This window comes from Onychomys torridus, chromosome 2 (assembly GCF_903995425.1).
Source record: "Onychomys torridus chromosome 2, mOncTor1.1, whole genome shotgun sequence".
NCBI lineage: Eukaryota > Metazoa > Chordata > Mammalia > Rodentia > Cricetidae > Onychomys > Onychomys torridus.
In genome coordinates, this window is record NC_050444.1 from 37,683,492 (window position 1) to 37,702,784 (window position 19,293).

The following is a 19,293-nucleotide window of genomic DNA, read 5'->3' on the forward strand; positions in this document are numbered from 1 at the left end:
ACTGAGCTTAGTTAAGTTCAGTAAAATATTGGATTTTATGGATTACTTCATTTTATACTTCTGTCCAAAAGTCATGTTAGGGAAAGAGCCAGGATATCTTTCCTATCTAGTTGGTTGAGTAAATATGAGGGGTAGAAATTCACTCACTAGTGTAGCAGACACACGATTTGATTGATACTAGAATTTCAGCCCTTGTCAAGATTTGTCCTTTTGATGTTTCCTGTTTTGTTTTATTTTAGAATCCCAGAGTTTCATTTCAAGCTATATGATGACAGGGCAAGGAAAACTCTGCCTATACTATGTGCTGACATACCTGAAACTATATAAAATACTCCACATTTAAGTTTGGATCACTAGAAAACTATCAATCTGGAAAGAATTGATGATACATATTTAATTAATGAATAGACTATTTAAGACACCAAGGAATATTATGATCTTACAGCTATTAAATATCAGAACCTGACTTTTCTGACTTTCCAATATAAGTAAAATAATTTTATGAAACAAAACAAAATCATAGGGAAGAGTTGCTGAGCAAGCTGTGATTAAAACACAGTTGTACATAGAACTATATTTAAAAGGAGTTTTTGTGATTTTTTTTTTAATGGCTGACAGAAAACTAAAATGCAATACCACATTAATTTTGTATTTGGTGCTGGAAAAGGAACACTGATAGTGCTGAAAATTGAATCAGGGACATACAGAACACACTTCACTCAATAAAGCTCCAGGCCACAAAATGAGAAGAGTAATGTCAAATGAAAAGGGGAAATGGTGTCACTTGGAGGAAACTCAGTTTGCACAAAAATGATCTTCTTGGGGAATCAAAGAAAATATCTCAGCTACGGTTTTGAATATCAAGTGCGTGTGTGTGTGTGTGTGTGTGTGTGTGTGTGTGTATAATTAATGTACAAAAGGAATTGCTTTTCATTGCAAAAATGAAACAAAAATAGGGTATTCCTCCACACTATTAAGCAATACATAAGTGAGAACATGCTGTACCCTGAGTTGCTAGATGTATTGAAACAGAACTTCAGATATTTTGGAAAAGTATTTTGTCTCTGTCCTTGAGACATTGTGTAATTGATTAGAAGACCAAAGTAACACAAAATTACAATCATGGTTTAAGAGAGAATCATTAACTGCCATCCAAATAACCATTTTTTATTTCTATTAACATCCAATAACTGATTGTTCTCCTCTTTCTACATCTTCCTTCTGAAATATTTCCCCCTCTTCTGTAGACCTTACACTTTACATAAACAAGCACTGCTCCATTTTCAAATCCTGACTTCATATCTTAATGTATATATCATATCATCTTTTCACATAAAAATGCTTCTTTGCAGCTTCCTGTAATAGAGAGTTTCATCCCATCCCCCCTCCCCCCCTCTCTCTGTCACACACACACACACACACACACACACACACACACACACACACACTGTGAAGGCTCAAGGCTCCTAGCTTCCAGGTGCTTGTGTAATGGGAAGCCTCCACAAATGAAGTGCCCTTCTCCCTTGTGGGAAACACCACTCATCACACTGCCCATCACACCTCATTATTCGCCTCTACCTTCCCCACAGCAGTATTACAGACATGGCTACAGTCTATTTTGTCCTTCTGAACATGAGTGGAACACTGGTGACCTCTTTAAACTTCTCTAAATCACAGGCTTCATTCATTCTTGCTTCAGTTCTTCATACCTTCACTTCTCTGATGCTTTAGACACCCCAAACTCTGGCTCTGTGATGGGTTTTCTCATTCTCCAGAACAACTCCACCTTAGAAGACTTGATGTCAAATATCACCATCTCTTGGCACAGCTAGAACCCTGTATTTCTTGCACTACATTGATCTGTTACAGGTGTTTTTATCTCTGACTGAGTTTTTCTGGGCAAGTCTGTTCTCAGACACCATCGTTATCTTCCACACCAGGCTTTGTACTTAATTACTTCTACAACTTGCTCATCAAAACCCCCAACTTTCCATGAATGTGTGTGCCACCTTCCCCCTCCAGCTCTTCAAATGTTGAGGTTCTGCTGGAGAACATGTTGCTGGTAGTTTCCAAAAGTTTTAATAATGACTAATTCATGTCTTCAACTCAGTTTTGTCCCAGAGTTGTTTAAACAAACTTTAATTTTCTTTTTCATAATCTGTCTCTATTCTCTCCTGGTAAATTATCAAGATTAGGGTCGCTTACTTCTCCTATCTAATCTCCAACTCTTTTTTTTTTTCAACAAGTAATTTTACTTCTTAAGAAACAGCGAAATTTAAAGCACACAGAATAGTCTCACACTAATCATCTTCCAGAACATTCCTTACTTGGTTTACAATTTAGCACATTTTCCCCATTCTTTCATTACTGTGGATTGTATGGTTTTTGCTTTGATGCCAGATGAGTCTCATTTTGGAGTCTCCTGCTTTGACCCAGCCCAGAGATTCAGAATCACATTCAAATACTTGCTAGTATTGCTTACTAAGATGTTCCACAAAAACTCAAATTCACCAATGGGAATTAAGCCTCTATTTCTCATTGGAAATTTAGTGTCATGCTTCATCTTGACCTATTAAATGAGCATTTATACTATTACTTAAGTTAGTAAACCAGTAGCTATAGAAATATACTCCCTTACTTTTCCAAGAAAAGTCAATAAACTCTTGTGAGAATGAGAATTCTAAGAAATCTGGGATGATAACAAAGTAATGATTAATCATGACCTACATTATTCACTCTTCTTGAATGAAGATGGGACCATTGATTTGCTTCTGTCAAATACAATATAGCAAAAGTGTTGAGATGATAATGTCACAATTACATTGTAATCATTACATCATGGAAATCCCATTTGAGCAGACTTCTTGAATTGGAGAAAATAACCTGTCACATGGTAAGAGTCATGTGACAGTGAATGCTACTTGTATCTAGCAACTAAGCCAGAAGGAAAATCAGGAACTCAGAATATGCTGTGGAGAGGCTATTTGCCAACAAGCCAAACGGTTTTGGAAACATGTTCTTCTCAAACTCAGTGTCCAGATAAAGATGCAATCAGCCAAAAGTTGATTGTCTTAGGAATCTATACAGAGCTGATTAACCCAAACACAGGCTTCTGGACAAGGACATTGAATGGTAAGTTTTTATTGATAAATAATTCAGTTTAATATACAACTGCCCCCTTAAATGAAATTATTTATAAAATTTAGGTTCTCATGAACTTCTAGAGCTTCAAAGATGGCCATATGACCTTTTACCACAAGGTGGGTATCATTTTAGCATCTGAAAAAAAAAAAAAAAACCTTTGCCAATCAACCCACCTAACTTATAAACCCAAGGAAGTGAGTCTAAAAATAAATAAATAAATAAATAAAGTAGATACAAGAATTCTCTGTTTTTTACAGCAAGATTCATGTTCTAGTTTCCTGTCTAATGAAGATAACTTTGGTGGTGATATCATCACCAGCAAGCAATATCCACTTTCTTCAGAGGGTTTTCATTTTCTGCCCTCTTTACTGTAGACTTGTGAGAGCATCAGCAAGGTATTGATATGATAACACAGCAAGAGAAAGGCAAAATCCTTTCCTGAGATTCCACAGAGCATGAGGAGAAAAAAAAAAGGCATCATGGCACCATCCTAGGAAACCATCTAGAGTCAGTCCAATCCCATGGGAATTAAGCAAAGATGGTGACTCATGGAACAGACAGGTCTTAGTTTGGGTTTCTATTGTAACACTAGAACAGCATGGCAAGCAGGGTATTCAGAAGGAAAGGCTCTGTTTCATCTTACACTTCCAGTAGCACTCAATTACTGAGGGCAGTACTTGAAGGCAAGAACCCAGAGGTAGGAACTATAGCAGAAACCATGGAGGAATGTTTCTTATTGGCTTTATTTTCATGTTACTCAACCTGTTTTCTTATAGAACCACAAACCATCAGCCCTGGGGAAGCATTGCACACAGTGAGCTGGACCATTCAGTCAGGAAAATGCACCACAGGCTCGCCCACAGGCAAATCTTATGGGGGCATTCTCACAAATGGTTCCCTTTTCTACAATGCCTCTATATCATGTCAAGTTGATGTAAGCAGACTAACCCGAGGCATGGAGAGATTGGGATTTGAAAGCAAATTGCAAACCCAAAGATCAGAGTGTAGGAAAACTGAAGTCACATCTATCCCCAATTTAGTGTTTTCCATGATTTAGTGGTGAAAGGAGGCTCCTGGAGACTTGGAAGGCTGGTTTCCCAATGTTCAGAGCTGCCCAGTGCTCAACTATTTCTAAAGTTAAATTTACTACACAGGATAATAATAGTTGTGGAAGAAATAAAGAGTAACCAGTTTTGAGAAAAGCAAAAGTAACCTTGTAGACACTGTCTTATTACTTTCTTGAGCAGATAAACTGTATTCTTTCAATCAAGTTGTTAATAAAAAGAAACACAAGTTTAGAATAATTACTTTGAATCCACAAAGAATGAAACATTTTCATGCAAATCAGAATCTTTCTATTAATGAAATACTCTGATTTTCATTTGTAGAAGCATAGTACATTATAATGTATGCAAATTCAAAACTATTTTATATGAAAAGTTAACATGAAACTAAATCAGAATACCTGAAAATTTTAGGTTTGTCATATTATAATTAAAAAAAAACTTGTGAAATTTTTCTAATAGATCAGTGGTTCTCAACCTTCCTGATGCTGTGACCCTTTAATACATTTCCTTATATTGTGGTGACTCCAACCACAAAATTATTTTTGTTGCTACTTCATAACTAATTTCATAACTACTGTTATGAGGTATAATGTAAATATCTGTGTTTTCTGATGGTCTTAGGCAACCCCTGTAAAAGGGTCATCCAACCTCCAAAAGTCACAACCCACAGGTTGAGGACCACTGTATAAGATGTATCCCAAATTAACATATATAGTCATAGTTTCTTCTTTTTCCCCAATTACCTGATGTTTCACTTTCTGCCCAGAGAGCTGCTGACCCAGACAAGGTTCTTTGCAGTTGTCCTCGGCTCCCTTGTTTAGACTGAAGATGATCAATGAGAAATGGGATTGGCTGGTCAGGTGTCTCAGTTATTAGCTTGGTCATTAATTCCTAAAGGTAGAACAAGACACACATTTACATCTAATAAGAAGAAAGACTACCTGAGCATTTATCATTGTTTGACACTACACCAACTCTTCACACATAGCAACTAATTAAAACTCTTTCAGAATTCTTCCAGGAATGTACAAGTTAGTAACTGTCCTCACCCTAAGGACAATAACATACAGATAAACAAGCCAACTATGTTCCACAACCAAAACACAGCAAAACTTAGCCCAAACCATATTAGAAATTTTATCTAAATTCTTTTTGTTCAAGTATGGTTTCTAAACTTTAAATCTGGGATTAGTGTTTCAAGGGATCCCATTAGGAACTAAGCTTTAGCTAAAATAGACAATGTACATTTTTTATGTGTTAATATAATTCCCTTTGAAATCCCCAAAGAACATTGGGAATTAAAGAACTGAATGAGCAGGCACAAAGTCATATAAGCCTTACATAATCTCCAAACAATATAGAATGTATTTTTACAGAAATTCTCTCCCCTGTCTCACTCTCCCCTCTCCCGTCACTTTCTGCTCTTCCCCAATGAGCACAGAACACACTCTTTAATTTTTAGCCACTCTAACCTTAAATTGGGCTAAAATCTGCCCAAGGATCATATCTATGTATTCTATTTATTCGTTCAGGAAGAGAAAAGAGCAATCTACAATTTGTGGTGACTTATGGCATCCAGACATGAACAACTGATACACATGAGGATAAGGACGGTGTTTTGTGCCCTGTAACTGGGTTTGTGAACTGGCATGCCCCCTTACATTCCTGCCAGTCACATCTATCCTAGTATGCCAATTGTCATTTGAACTTCTCTGTAAGTGGAGATGGTTCTACTGAGTAGGTCAGGAAAATTAGATGTGAGGGTTACTTAGAAAAGAAGGTACCAGCAGCTTCCCATTCCAGTTCTGGTTTTTTTGATGTTTTGTTTTGTTCAATTGTTTGTTGTGGCTTAGGATGCTGGCCTATTTCTTCTACTTTAATGCTCTTCCTCAGATGGCTAGCAGGCTCAATTGCCATCAGTTTGCCTCTAGTGACATATGTTGAGAGGCTTCCCCTAAGCCTTTATAAGTCTGTATTATTTTGTATTCAGAGCCCTGTCAGAGCTTCCCGCCCAATGCAAACAAGAGTCATGGTGAAATGAAGGGATGGGTTTTAACCAAAGTCACTTTGGGAAGGCAGAGAGTAAGAATTTCATCCCATCTTTAGGGCTACTGACCCAAGCTTGAGACTAAATGGAAAAGGAATTGGGATGGGGCAAGGCATGTATGAAGTATCTAAGCACAGACAATATAGATTTTGTAGATGGCAAGATCCCAAGTTACTGCTGGAGACACAATTTGAATAATTCAGAGCACCCGTAAACTAAAGCCAGCAAACAAAAGACCAAGGCAGTTTGTGTCACAAATACACTGTGATGCAAAGCAATTTCTTAGGAAATACTTTCTATATGCAGAAATTTGGGGAGAAAGGAGTGGGCATCGCTACCACAGAAAAGGCTTTATTAGTATAACTAAAGAGGGCATCCCTCTCCTAATATTCACAAGGCAGTGCAGTGGTCAATTCTATATCAATGTAATATAACACAACTCAAAACATTTCAAATTTCTTATCCGGACAAGATTGCAGTATTATATTTGAACTCCTTCTCCATTACAAAGATCACTAGACAATGGAGAGAAGAGGGAATGAAAGGACCAGCAAAGTTGATATTGTCACAGAAATCCTGGGCACTAAAATAAAGCAAAAATTAGGTCAGATAAAATGGCCCAGGGCTACAGTAACTCTCTGTTGTGACCCTGAGAGATACCATGTGATTTTGTTTTTATAATTTTATCTTTCAAATCAGATGGAAATTTTTTATATTTTTCTTCTTTGAAAAGAAACTGAAGTATTTCTTATTCTCTATAGAAAATGGATTATACAGATGAACTCAAATGGCCCCTATTTTAAAAATATGATGAATCTAGTCATTCTGGGGATACATTTTTAATCCACTAATAAGTATATAAGGTTAAAGGCACAAAATAATTTCAGACATAAGCAATTAAAATACCCAATGTTTTCTGTTACAGAATATTTGTTTAACGATGCAGAGATGTGTTGAATTTGTTTAATTATGTAAAACATGTTGCTGTTTTACCTTGCCTTCCTAAGACACCTGATTGGGCTAATAAAAAGCTGAATGGCCAATAGTGAAGGAGATGATATAGACAAAACTTCCAGGAAGGGAGGATAAGAAGGAGGAATTTAGGCTCAGAGGAGAAAGAAGAGACACCAGGGAGATGCCAGGGGCCAGCCAGACAGCCAGATACAGAGGAAGCAGGAAAGCAGGACATACAGAATGAAATAAAGGTTAAAAAAAAAAGTCTGGAGACAAAGAATAGATGAATAAAAAAAAAGGTTAAATTAAATTTAAAGGGCTGGGAAGATGGCTCAGTGGTTAAGAGCACTAGCTGTTCTTCCAGAGGTCCTGAGTGCAATTCCCAGCAACCACATGGTGGCTCACAATCATCTGTAGTGAGATCTGGTGCCCTCTTATGACATGCAGGCAGAACATGGGGTACATAATAAGTAAATCTTTTAAAAAATTAAATTAAAATAGCTAGTGGGACAAGCCTAAGCTAAGGCCGAACATTCATAATTAACAAATCTTTGTATCTTTATTTGGGAGCTGGTTGACAACCCAAAGAAAATGCCAACTACAGTTTTGGTACAGAGTGTTGCTGGGTCAAAGGTCTAAACTCAGATGTTTCTGAACACAAGAAGTGTTGTCTGGCCTCTCATTATATCCAGACATTTTGTACTAGAATGAGCTTGAGAACTGGAATTTCCAGAAATTCATTTTCTAGATAGGAGCATTTAAATCCTTAGATTTTCAAAGGAGCTCCTGGTAATAGGACATCAGTCTCTTTCAACCATGGGGTTGTAGAGACACATAAATATAAATGAGGAGCAAATAGATTTGGGAGTTGAGATAGAGCTGTGTGGTAGAAAGTCAAGTTACAAGTGGATACTGATTGCTGGATGGTTCCCAGGGGCTCATTCAGCACAAGGGGATAGTATATGAGAACATTAAGCCAATCTCAACTCTAGGGCTGAATACCTTTAGGAAATGATCTACAATCTTTATCATTAATGTAAGATTCCTGGCATTAAAGTCCCTGTGAGATTCTGGTTTGTGTGTTTATAAATAAAAAGAAAAACTGAGGAAGCAATATCATCCTGCCCCAAAACTAAGTATTTGTGTATATTTTATGCTAAGGACCTGGGGATTGACAACATGCAGGTACTAATTTACTTGGAACCATATTTTTCCTTATAGGCTAGAACACATACTAGCAAACTTTTCCATAATTGAATTCATAATTACTAAGAATGATAATTTGCTGTATAAACAGCATTCAATGGAAGACACAAAAAGCAGTCATGATTCAGCACCCAGGCTTGGAAACCACTCTTCTGAATCACTCTTCAGTTTACTGGCTGTATAAGTTTGGGTAAGGTGATCTATCACCTTAACATGCAATACTCCATCCACTAAATGTGAATGATAATAATGTCTACATCACACAGTTGCCATGGAGACTAAAAAGATGACGAGAAGAAAGCATTTGCAAAGTGCTTTAAGCTATGTATAGACTACTGGGGTGGGAACTGCTTCTCAGATCTCGCTCCTTCATTGATCTCCGTTAGGGTTTCCTAATAAGGAATTTGTAGAGGATTGGAGAGCAGAGAGAAGCAGAAGAAACTGTTTTATAGAAATGATTGCAGGCAGAAATGAGGGCACATGGGAGGCTCACAGCAGCTTCCCAGAGAATCTAGACGACTCCACTGCAGGCTTGGATGGAAAAGCTTGCAAAAATACCTGAGAACTGCAGCAGCTGCTGACACACAATTAATAGCCACCTGCTTCTTGTGCTGCAGGCTGAGATCTCCAGGGTCAATAACCTTGATCCCCATAGTGGCTTCTCTTGACCTGCACAGCATTCTCTGATCTTAGAGCTCAATGTTTTATCTCCCATCATGAAAATTCATTATTACTAACTTGATTATAACCAAGATACATAGAATAACGTCTGATTTTCTGATTTAATTCTTAGTGATGCCCCTTAAAAATGTAACATTTTAATGTTTATTGCAACTTTAAAAAATTTTACAGGCTATATATGTACAATATATCTTATTTTATTATTATAATAACTATCCTTTTATTAATATGTATTTACTATATTATAAATGATCTATTTCCATTTATTTTATTTTATTTTGATAATAATGCTCTTTCTCTTAATTAAAATGTAATTATATATTATTTTCCTCCTCCTCTTCCCTCCATCTAACCCTTCCTGTGGACTCTCCTTAGCTCCTCTCAAATTCATAATTCATGGCCTCTTTTTATTTAATTGTTATTAGTTAAAGTCCACTTAGTGCTACACGTGTATATATGATTTCAGGGTGGACTACTTGGTATTGGATAACCAGTTAGAATGCTTTTTTATTTTCTGGAGAAGACTCTCTCTTCCTCTCTCAAAAGACATTTGCTGCCTGGAGTTCTCTGTCTAGGGCTGGGGCCCCATAAGATTTCCAGGCAGTGGGACCTGGACCTGTCCTTAATGCATGAGTTGGCTGTTTGGAACCTTGGACTTACACAGGGACACTTTGCTCAGCCTGGAAAGAGGGGACTGGACCTGCCTGTACTGAATCCACCAGGTTTAAATGAATCCCCAGGGGAGTTTTGGCCCTGGAGGACATGGGAATTGAGGGGAGGGGATGGGGGGAAGGTGGGGGCGGGGGCGGGAGTGGGGAGGACAGGGGAACACATGGCTGATGTGTAAAATTAAAACACAAATGTAATTTTAAAAAAAGAAAAAAAAAAGATTTCCTCCTTCCATGTTAGAAGGTCTATTGGTGCTGTACATTATATATTCAGGCCTTTTTTTAGGCAGCTATATTGTTGAAATATCATGGGTGAAGCATCTTTTTCATTTATTTTACCTCCTCTTCCTCATATTCCCTGAGCCTTAGGTGAAGGAGCTGTATTGTAAACATACTCATGAGGCTGTAAACACCATGATGAGTTGTTCTCTACATTTGATTGGTTGTGGTTTTCTGTAATGGTCTCCCTCTGTTGCAAGGAGAAGTTTCTTTGATGATGGATGAGATGTACACTTACCTGTGGGCTTAAGAACAAGTATTTAGAATGCAGTAAGAAATTACACTGGTTTAATAAGTAGTGGGATGAGGGGCTCCTCTAATATCCATGACCCCTAGTCCAGGCATTTGGCTAGGTTTCCAGTACTAGGCATGATTTTCTTCCTGCCAAATAGGACTCAAGGCAAATTAGACTGCTGCTAGTTACAGACAGTATATGAGTGCTGCTATTGACTCTCTGGGATATCTTGTCCTGCTGGTTATTGTTGTGGATTGTAAGTGTCACAGCTGGGTAGGATTGTTGACTGCTTCTCTCCCTTGGAAGTTTGCATAACACCATCCAGTACTGTGAAAGCTTGTCCTTAGGGATTAATAATGGAGGTAATATCAATCAGGTGTACTTTTTCAATGTTTGTAATTACTTTATATTAATAGAATATGGTGTGTTATCCATCTGACCTATAGTCCATGCTTGCCTGTTCCACCATTCCATAATTCATAGTTGCCTTTCTTACCTGCACTGTAGTCCACGCTTGCCTTAATTCTTTTTTTTTTTTTAAACTGGAAAACATCCATACTGGGAAGTTTTCCCTTGCCTCATTGTACATTCAAGCAAATCTATAAGATTTGAGTTTGGCAGAAGGGGGATCAAATGCAGTATGCAAGTCTCCATGCAAGCTGAGAGAGGAAGAGACATCTCTGTAATGTTTTTCTACCAGACCCTTCCAGGACACCTGGTGAACTCAGATTTTTTCATTTCAGAACTACCCTAAGCCTACTTCTTTCTTTACCAGTGAAAAACTCAGATTTAATTAGAAGGCTGAGATTAGCAATAATGGAAGCAGTAGCTTCCTCTTTTGACAGAAAGGAAAAAAAAAGCCAAGGTGGTCTTTGCCCCCTCCTTTGTGAAGAAACAAGAGGCCAAAAAGATAGTGAGTCTTCTATTTAAGAAAAGGCCTAAGAACTTTGGCATTTAGTAGGACATCCAGTCCAAAAGAGATCTCACAAGCTTCATTAAACAGCCCTGGTACATTAGGCTGTCATGGTAAAGAGCCATCCTCTATAAGCAGCTCAAATACCTCCTGCCATTAATCAGTTCTCCCAGGCCCTGGACCAACAAACAGCTATCCAGCTGTTTAAGCCTGCCCACAAGTATAGGCCAGAGAAAAGGCAGGAGAAGAAGCAAAGGCTGCTGGCCCATGCCGAGAAGAAAGCAGCTGGAAAAGGGGACATCCCAACTAAGAGACCACCAGTCCTTCAACCGAGGGTCAATACAGTCACTACCTTGGTGGAGAACAAGAAGGCTCAGGGGTGGTGATTGCCCACGATGTAAACCCCATTTTGCTGGTGGTCTTCCTGCCTGCCTTGTGTCAAAAGATGGGGGGCAGGGTGGGGAAGGCCAGGCTGGGGCAGCTGGTCCATAGGAAGAAGACATGTACCACTGTTGCCTCCACACAGGTTAACTTGGAAGACAAGGGTGCTCTGCTAAACTGGTGGAAGTTATCAAGACCAATTACAATGACAGATACAATGAAATGGCCGCCACTAGGGAGGCAATGATCTGGCTCCTAAATGTGTGACTCACATTGCCAAGCTGGAAAAGGCCAAAGAAATCACCACTAAACTGGGTTAAATGTACACTGCTAAGTTTATTGTACACGAATATGATTACAAAATTATAAAAATAATTAAATTATCAGTCACTTCTTAAGCCTGAGAAATACAGGTGGCAAGTATTTTACATGAATTTATTTATTCACTACGTGTTAAGAATTGAACAAAAAATTGCACAGACAGCCAATAGCTACACAAGTTTCCAAGGTTTTGTTAATTCCATAATTTTTTTTCAGATCACCTAATCTTCACTCAGTAACAACCAGGGTGCACCTACAACCACACAAGCCTGGGCCATAAAAGCATCACAAAATACATCCTCTCAGTATAAAACTTCAAGGAATTCATATTTACTATGAGACCATCCTCCTATAAGAATCACAGCTTACAAATGAATGTCTAGGCAAACATTGAGGTTTCCAATGTTGAAACTGTCCTATCACATCTGAATAGTTTCCATTAGTGAATTATGTCACTTGGCATAGTATTCTGTGGAAGCAACAATTTAGTTCTAGGCAGGATTTTCCACATCCTGAAAATACCTCTGCACCAGTATAGCATGGATTCCTCATAAAAATAGTGAGTTGTTTCCAAATTTATATTAACTAGTTACATGAATCCATGGTGGAAGCAGCAGATTTTTTTTTTTTTTAAGCTGAGGATCCAACCCAGGGCCTTGCGCTTGCAAGGCAAGCACTCTACCACTGAGCTAAATCCCCAACCCCAAGCAGCAGATTTATATAGAGGTTCTCTTAAAAAGAAAATTTCTCCATTGGATAAAAATTATTTTAGACTTTTATTATTTATTTAAGAGCACCAAAACAGAGTGCTTTGCCTAGCATAATGATGACAATGATAATAATAACAATAACAATAATAATTAATAATAATAATGGCAAAATGTCCTAGTGCATACCAGAACCTTCTCCTTGGACTGATGATCTAAGACAAGGATGTACACATTTCTGTTTAGCATAGCCTTCTCGATATCCACACAAGGAGATTGCATGTAATTTATTTATTTATTTTTATTAATGAATATTATTCATGGTGTAGATGTGACATAGTGTATTCACTTATTCATTAATGATTGCTGAAGGACTGAAAAATGTAATTTTTATAATAATATAATAATCACCTATTTATAAGCATTTGCGAGAAAATTTATATTTCTCTGGGTTAAATTACTGGGTTGTATATTAAAATCACTTTTAATTTAAAAACAACTGATAAACTACTTTCTAAGTGCCAATAAAGTTTCATTTTCATTTTTGCTGTATGTGGGCATTGCTAGCCATTCCTCTGTTTATAATAATAGCTTATTATAGTTTTAATTGCATTTCACTGATGACTAATTGCAGTGAAGATCTCTAATATGTTCATCTGCCATCTTTACAACTTCCTCAGGGAAATTTCTATGTATATCTTTTGTCTGCTTTTCTCATTGATTTGTTTGAATTTGTAACTGTTTAGAAAGCCTGTTGTGCTTTATTGACACTACAGGGAGATTCGGGGATATTTTAATCCCTTTCATAGTTTCAAGGTTTACATTCATAAATGATGTCTCATAGGTTAGATGTTTTCAGTTTTTATGAGGTTCTTTCTTCAATGTTCCTTTCATGGTCAACCCTTACGTCCCTCTATAATAGACCTTCACCAAAACCTGGGTCCTTAATACTTGCCTTCCAGTTCTGTTTCAAAGCTTCACAGTCTTATATTTTATATGGAACTTAATAACCTAGTAGAAGTTAATTTTGCATAAAGTGTTAAGGGTCAAGGATAAAGGTCAAGGTTCATACATTTTTCTATTTGAATTCCATTTTTTGAAACCATTGCTATGCCAAATATTTGATCATGTTTCTTTCACCAAATCATTTCTATGCTTTGATCACAAATTATCTGAATTATTGGTTATACATCAATTTTACATTCCCTACTTTCTACAAATAGCTAGTATGTCAATTTTTTCACTAGTGACTTGATTCTGTGTTCATATGTTACACTGTTGTATATCATCTCCCTATGTATCCCAGGCTAGTCTTAAAATCTCTGTATAATCCAGGTTCACCAGGAACTCATTTTACCCTTACTTCCTCAGCCTCCTGAATGCTGGGACAACAGGCATGCAACACTATATCTTGTAACATGAATTGCTAAATGGTCTTATTAATAAAAAACCCTGAGCCATATATTGAGATGAAAGTTGAAAGATCAGAGAAACCGAACAAGCCACAGCCAACCTCACCTCGGCAACTCTTCAGCCTATCCTCTTTCCATGAATCCTCTGAGTCCTCACCCCAGAGGGTCTCAGCTGAACTGCTCCAGCCACTAGCTTACCTCTACAAAATCCTCAGTCTAAAGAGAGAGTTCCTGTTTCCTCATGCCTTATATACCTTTCTGTGTCCTGCCATATTACTTCCTGGGATTAAAGGCATATGTGTGCTTCCCAAGCAAAGACATGAGATCTTAAGTGCTGGGATGAAAGGTGTGTGTCACCACACCTGGCTCTGTTCCCAGTGTGGCCTTGAACTCACAGAGATCCAGATGGATCTCTGCCTCCCAAGTGATAGGATTATGGGTGTGTGCCACCACTGCCTGACCTCTATGTCTAATTTAGTGGCTGGCTTTGTCCTCTGATTCCCAGGAAAGTTTTATTGGGGTACACAATATATTACCTCAACATCTAGCTAAAAGTCTTATACTTTCAAGATGGCTATGATGATATTGCCTATTTCACAAAACAAAACAAACAAACAAACAAAAAAAACTTGTTTTTGCTATTCTAGTACATTTCTATAAAACTATGAAACAATCAATTCTGACTACATTTACAAAAAACTTCAGAGAATTTGATAGGATTATTTTAGTCATACATATTAACTTAGGGAACTGACACACTTATGTTAAGCCTTCTAATTCATGAATACCATTACAAACTTCGATTTAGTTAACTCTTTAGTTCATTTCTCCAGCTTTCCATCATAGATATCTGGTATAATTTTTTTAAGTTTTATCCTTGAGTACTTCATATTCTCTGGAGCAAATCCAAAGTGATTTCCATATGAATTTGAACTCTCAAAATTTGGCTTAAGAAATGATCAAGCCATGGAAGCTTGATGCCCCTCCTTGATGAGATTAAGCCTTTTTTAAAGGCTTCATCAAAAAAAAAAAAATCACTGAGAGGGGAAGTTAAAACTCCCTCCAGATTAAATGAAAACAAAAATATAGAACCATTGGGATAATTTTGAAAATGGTCCTTAAAAGAAAGAGTGTCTAGAGCTATAAATTACTAATTGATAATCAAAGAGCTATCAAATAAATTATGCAAGTGGACCACAAGTTCTAGAAGGCAGGGAACAAGCCAAATGAAAATAAGCAAAAAGAAAAAAATAAAAATAAGTAGAACAAAAGAAAAAAATAAAGATCATAGTTGAAAGTAATGAAATAGAAACTAAAAACAATGCAAACGATCAGTGAATCAAAAAGCTGAATTTTTCCAAAGGTCAGTCAAATTGCCAAACTACTAGTCAAACAAATTAAAAGACACAGAGACTAATACACCTAGAAATGGAAAGGTGAAAACAATTTTTTTTCCAAAAATCATTGTGAAAGATACCACTGAAATGCAGAGAATATTAGACATTTTGAAAATTTATATTCCAGTAAATTAGAAGCTCTTGAGAAAATATATACATTTCTAGCCACATGTGAACTACCACAATTGATCCTAAAGTATAGAAACAGCATACATTGATCTATGATGAACAATGGAATTGAAGCAACAACAAGAATCTTCCAACTGCAGCTCAATCTCTACTTCTTGCCCTGTGCAAAACTCAACTCAAAGCATGTTCAAAGATCTCAATGTTTGACCCAAGACACTGAAATTTCTAGGGAAAAACATTTTGAGATATAGGCATTGGCAAGGACTTTCTGAATAGGACTCCAACTGCTGGGGAAATAAAAGCAGTTGACAAATAGTATTGAATCAAACTTTAAAAAGTGGAACAATGATGTAATGAAGACACAACATGTAGAATGGGAGAAAAATCTTTGCTAATCCTACATTTGTCCTCCAAGCCAAGCAACATCATGGGTATTCAGCTATATTCACTTGCAAAATGTCATTCCATCCGGGCTTAGTGATAGTTTATACATCCACATAGAGGGCCTGAGTAAGGCACAAAAGTCTTGCCTAATTATCTGGTTGCTCCCTACAATCTGGCAACTTTACCAGCGGCCTGGGAGTAGAGGGGCAAGAGTATACAAGACAGAGAAGACTTGGGGTGGGGGCACATTCCATCTCTGAAGTTGTGGAGAAGTCCTCACCCTGCTGGGCAAGGCTCTCCAGGTGGGTCCACTGAGGGAGGAGTGTCCCACCTCAGTAAGTAACCTCTCACCTATGCTTTGTGCGGAAGCCCAAAATCTTACTGCTTCCCCCAAGTGAACTTTGGTGGAATGGTTTCTCATTCTGCTGTGGGTACCATGATAGGATGTTGTATTACTTCTCTCCTGCACAGGAATGTTACCAACACCATCTGACAGGAGGATCTGTATCCAGAATATATGCAGAACTAAAAAATAAAATGTCCAAGGAATAACAACCAATCAACATACAAGCAAATGAATTAGTGAAGAACCACAAAGCTGAATGAATATGTTAAAAAATTACATATCCTTAGTCATAATAGAATTCCAAATTAAAATTGCACCAAGGCTGCACTTCTCCTGTTAGAATGACTAGCATTAGGACAAAAAAAAAAAAATAACATGTTAAGGTGATGTAGTGGAGAAAGAATTCTCATATATGGCAGACAGGAGTGGAAGTTGGTGTAATCACTCTAGAATAACCACTCTTTAAAAAATAAGAACTAGATCTAGCATATGATCCAGCCATACCTAGACATGTACCTGAAGGAGCTGAAGATAGCACACAGTAGAGTCATTGACATGCCTGTCTTTATTAGGCACAACATACAATAGTGGCATCACAGAATCAATCCAAGTTCCTATGAAAAGATGAGTGGATAAAAACAATGTGGTATATAGAGAAAATGGAATGTTGTCCAGCCATTAACAATGAAAAATTTGTAGGGAAAATGGTGGAAGCAAGGATCACTGTGTTAACTGAAATAAGCTAAACATAGAAGCAAACTGTCTCATGTGTTATACTCAAATGTGAAACCCTGAAAATTAATAAAGCCTAAAGGTCGGAGAGCCATAGGAAAATGGTAAGGGGAGCAGTGGGTTCATGATAAATATGGGAGTGAAAAGTTTTTATAGTTAAACCCAGTGTTTTACATACATCACAGACACTTCTAAAGAAGAGACTTCCAAGGCATTCTAGTTCACTCATACCCTCTGATACACAAGGAATGAACAGAAAGTCCCCAATAGATAAAGACTGTGAGGGATAAATTCTTGTTTCAGACACTGTTAGTAATAGCTCAAAGGAGAACAAGTACTTTCCTGACAATCTCTTCTCTGTAGCTTTTATAGAAACACACTTCCTTCAATAAGAACAGGTTGACTCTAGGCTATAGTCATGAGTTTGAAAAGGCCAGTACTATATGCAGCAGTAGATTTGATTTTATCACGTAACTGGCTGTTTTACTTGCCAAGATACAAGCTTCACAAGCTCAGTGCTCAATCAAAGATCAATGGTTGTTTGAGAAATTATATAATGGCTTGATGGGTTGCCTAGAGACTAAGTGATCTACAGAGGATGTTGACATTTTTCAGAATTTAAGAATATGTTCTCTGGGGTAGAGAGAGTTCTATTTCCTGCTCCTCCATTCTAAAACCAACTAAAGGCCTTAGACATTGTTCAGAGAGAGAAAGAGAGAGATGGATAAAGGTAAAATGAGTAATAGTGTTATAAGTTTCCATAGTTTTCTTCTTCAGCCTAGGGAGATGACTCAGTGAATAAAGGCACTTGCTGCTTGGATTTTCAAAACCCATGTGAGAGACAGTCATGGTGGCACAAGCCTGTGACCACAAGCAGTGGGGGTTGGGGAGCATAAAGACAAATGGACTTCAGGGATTGTTGACCTGTCATAGTTTTCTTTCAATAAGACAACCAAAAGCAACTTGGGAAAGAAAGGGTTTATTTGAATCACAAAGTCCATCATGGAAGAAAGCCAAAGTAGGAACTGAAGGCAGGAGACCATTGGAGGAATGATGTTTACTGACATGCTTTAGATTTCATGTTCAGCTATGTTTCTTATACAGCCCAGGCCCACTTGTGTAGGGATAGTACCACACAGTAGTCTGGATTCTCCTATATCAATGAATAACCAAGAATATTTCCCACAGTCATACTATAGGTCATACCACATTGTAAGAGGCAGTTTTTCCACTGAGGTTCCTTCTTTCCAGGATGTGGAAAGAAACACACTCTTCTTATGGACGTTATACTCTACTGGTGGAGAGAGGGCAATGTAAATGTTTGAATGGAGAAGATACTGATAAAGATGGCTGCAGCAGAGAGGAATGAAGCAGGAAGGGAGATGGGTGCTGCCAGGGATAGGAAATAATTTTTCAAGGAAAATGTCATAAATTAATCAGTCTTTAGTTTACTGGGCAGGTGGCTAAATTTTACATTGCCTTTCTTAGTAAAACCCAAACTCTATGAAATGCCATCTTTCTACTACACATCTTAGTAAAGATCACAGGGAAACCAAGAAATAAATCCACAAGGCATCACACCAGGTGGTTTAGCTATAATTTCTTTTCATGTTCACAATACCCTATGAGGTAGGTATACTTTTGGTTACTTAGGAATTTGGATAGAGAAGTTTTAAGTAACTTTCTTAAAATCAAAATATTACATTCCACTATAGAAAGGGAGGAAGAAATAAGAAAAGGAAAGAGGAAGGAAGGAAGAAAGGATGGAGGGGTAAAGGAAGAAGGAAGGGAGGAATGGGTAGATGGAGACAGAGACAAGGAAGGAGGTAGAGGAGCTTGAAGAGAGAGGAAGAGATGGAAGACTTGGGAGGGAAGAAGGGAGGGAAAGAGGGAAGGAATAATGAAGGGAGAGAGATATAAAGGAGGAAGGGTGTTCTTGAACTTGACGAAGGACCCACACATATAGCCATCAACACAGGGTTCTAGATAACATTTGCCATAGCACATGCTCAATAACAGCTCTCCTATACATTACTTGGAGGAAGCTAGAGAATTCCACTTAAATGATGAGCACTCTCAGCAAATCACCAACTAGATGAATGGCAAATTATTTTAGAGTTATCTGGCTAGGTGAATATTAAGCTTTGGGAAAGATAAGGATTTATTTATTGGGTTGTGAGTTCCAGAGTGGTTTGAAAACCAGCCATGCAACCTGGAGTTATAATGTTGGATTCCTAGAACAACTTCCAGCAAGTCCTGGGCATATCTCTGCCTTTCTTCTTCCCACTAC

At 37.6% G+C, this 19,293-nt stretch overlaps 1 protein-coding gene and 1 pseudogene across 6 annotated transcripts in view; one reads left to right on the plus strand and one right to left on the minus strand.

Annotated features, from left to right (window-relative positions):
• The window catches only part of C2H8orf34 (chromosome 2 C8orf34 homolog), a 401,050-nt gene that overhangs the window by 298,678 nt on the left and 83,079 nt on the right, over window positions 1-19,293 (minus strand). For all 6 annotated transcript variants that reach the window (XR_004944281.1, XR_004944280.1, XR_004944279.1 and 3 more), the window contains exon 2: window positions 4,955-5,102. Coding sequence is in view for 2 of the 6 variants with exons in the window: in XM_036179890.1 (XP_036035783.1) it covers window positions 4,955-5,102 (148 nt within the window). In the remaining 4 variants the exon portion in view is untranslated. The remainder of the gene's footprint in view (window positions 1-4,954; window positions 5,103-19,293) is intronic.
• LOC118577365 lies at window positions 8,538-11,895 on the plus strand (annotated as a pseudogene).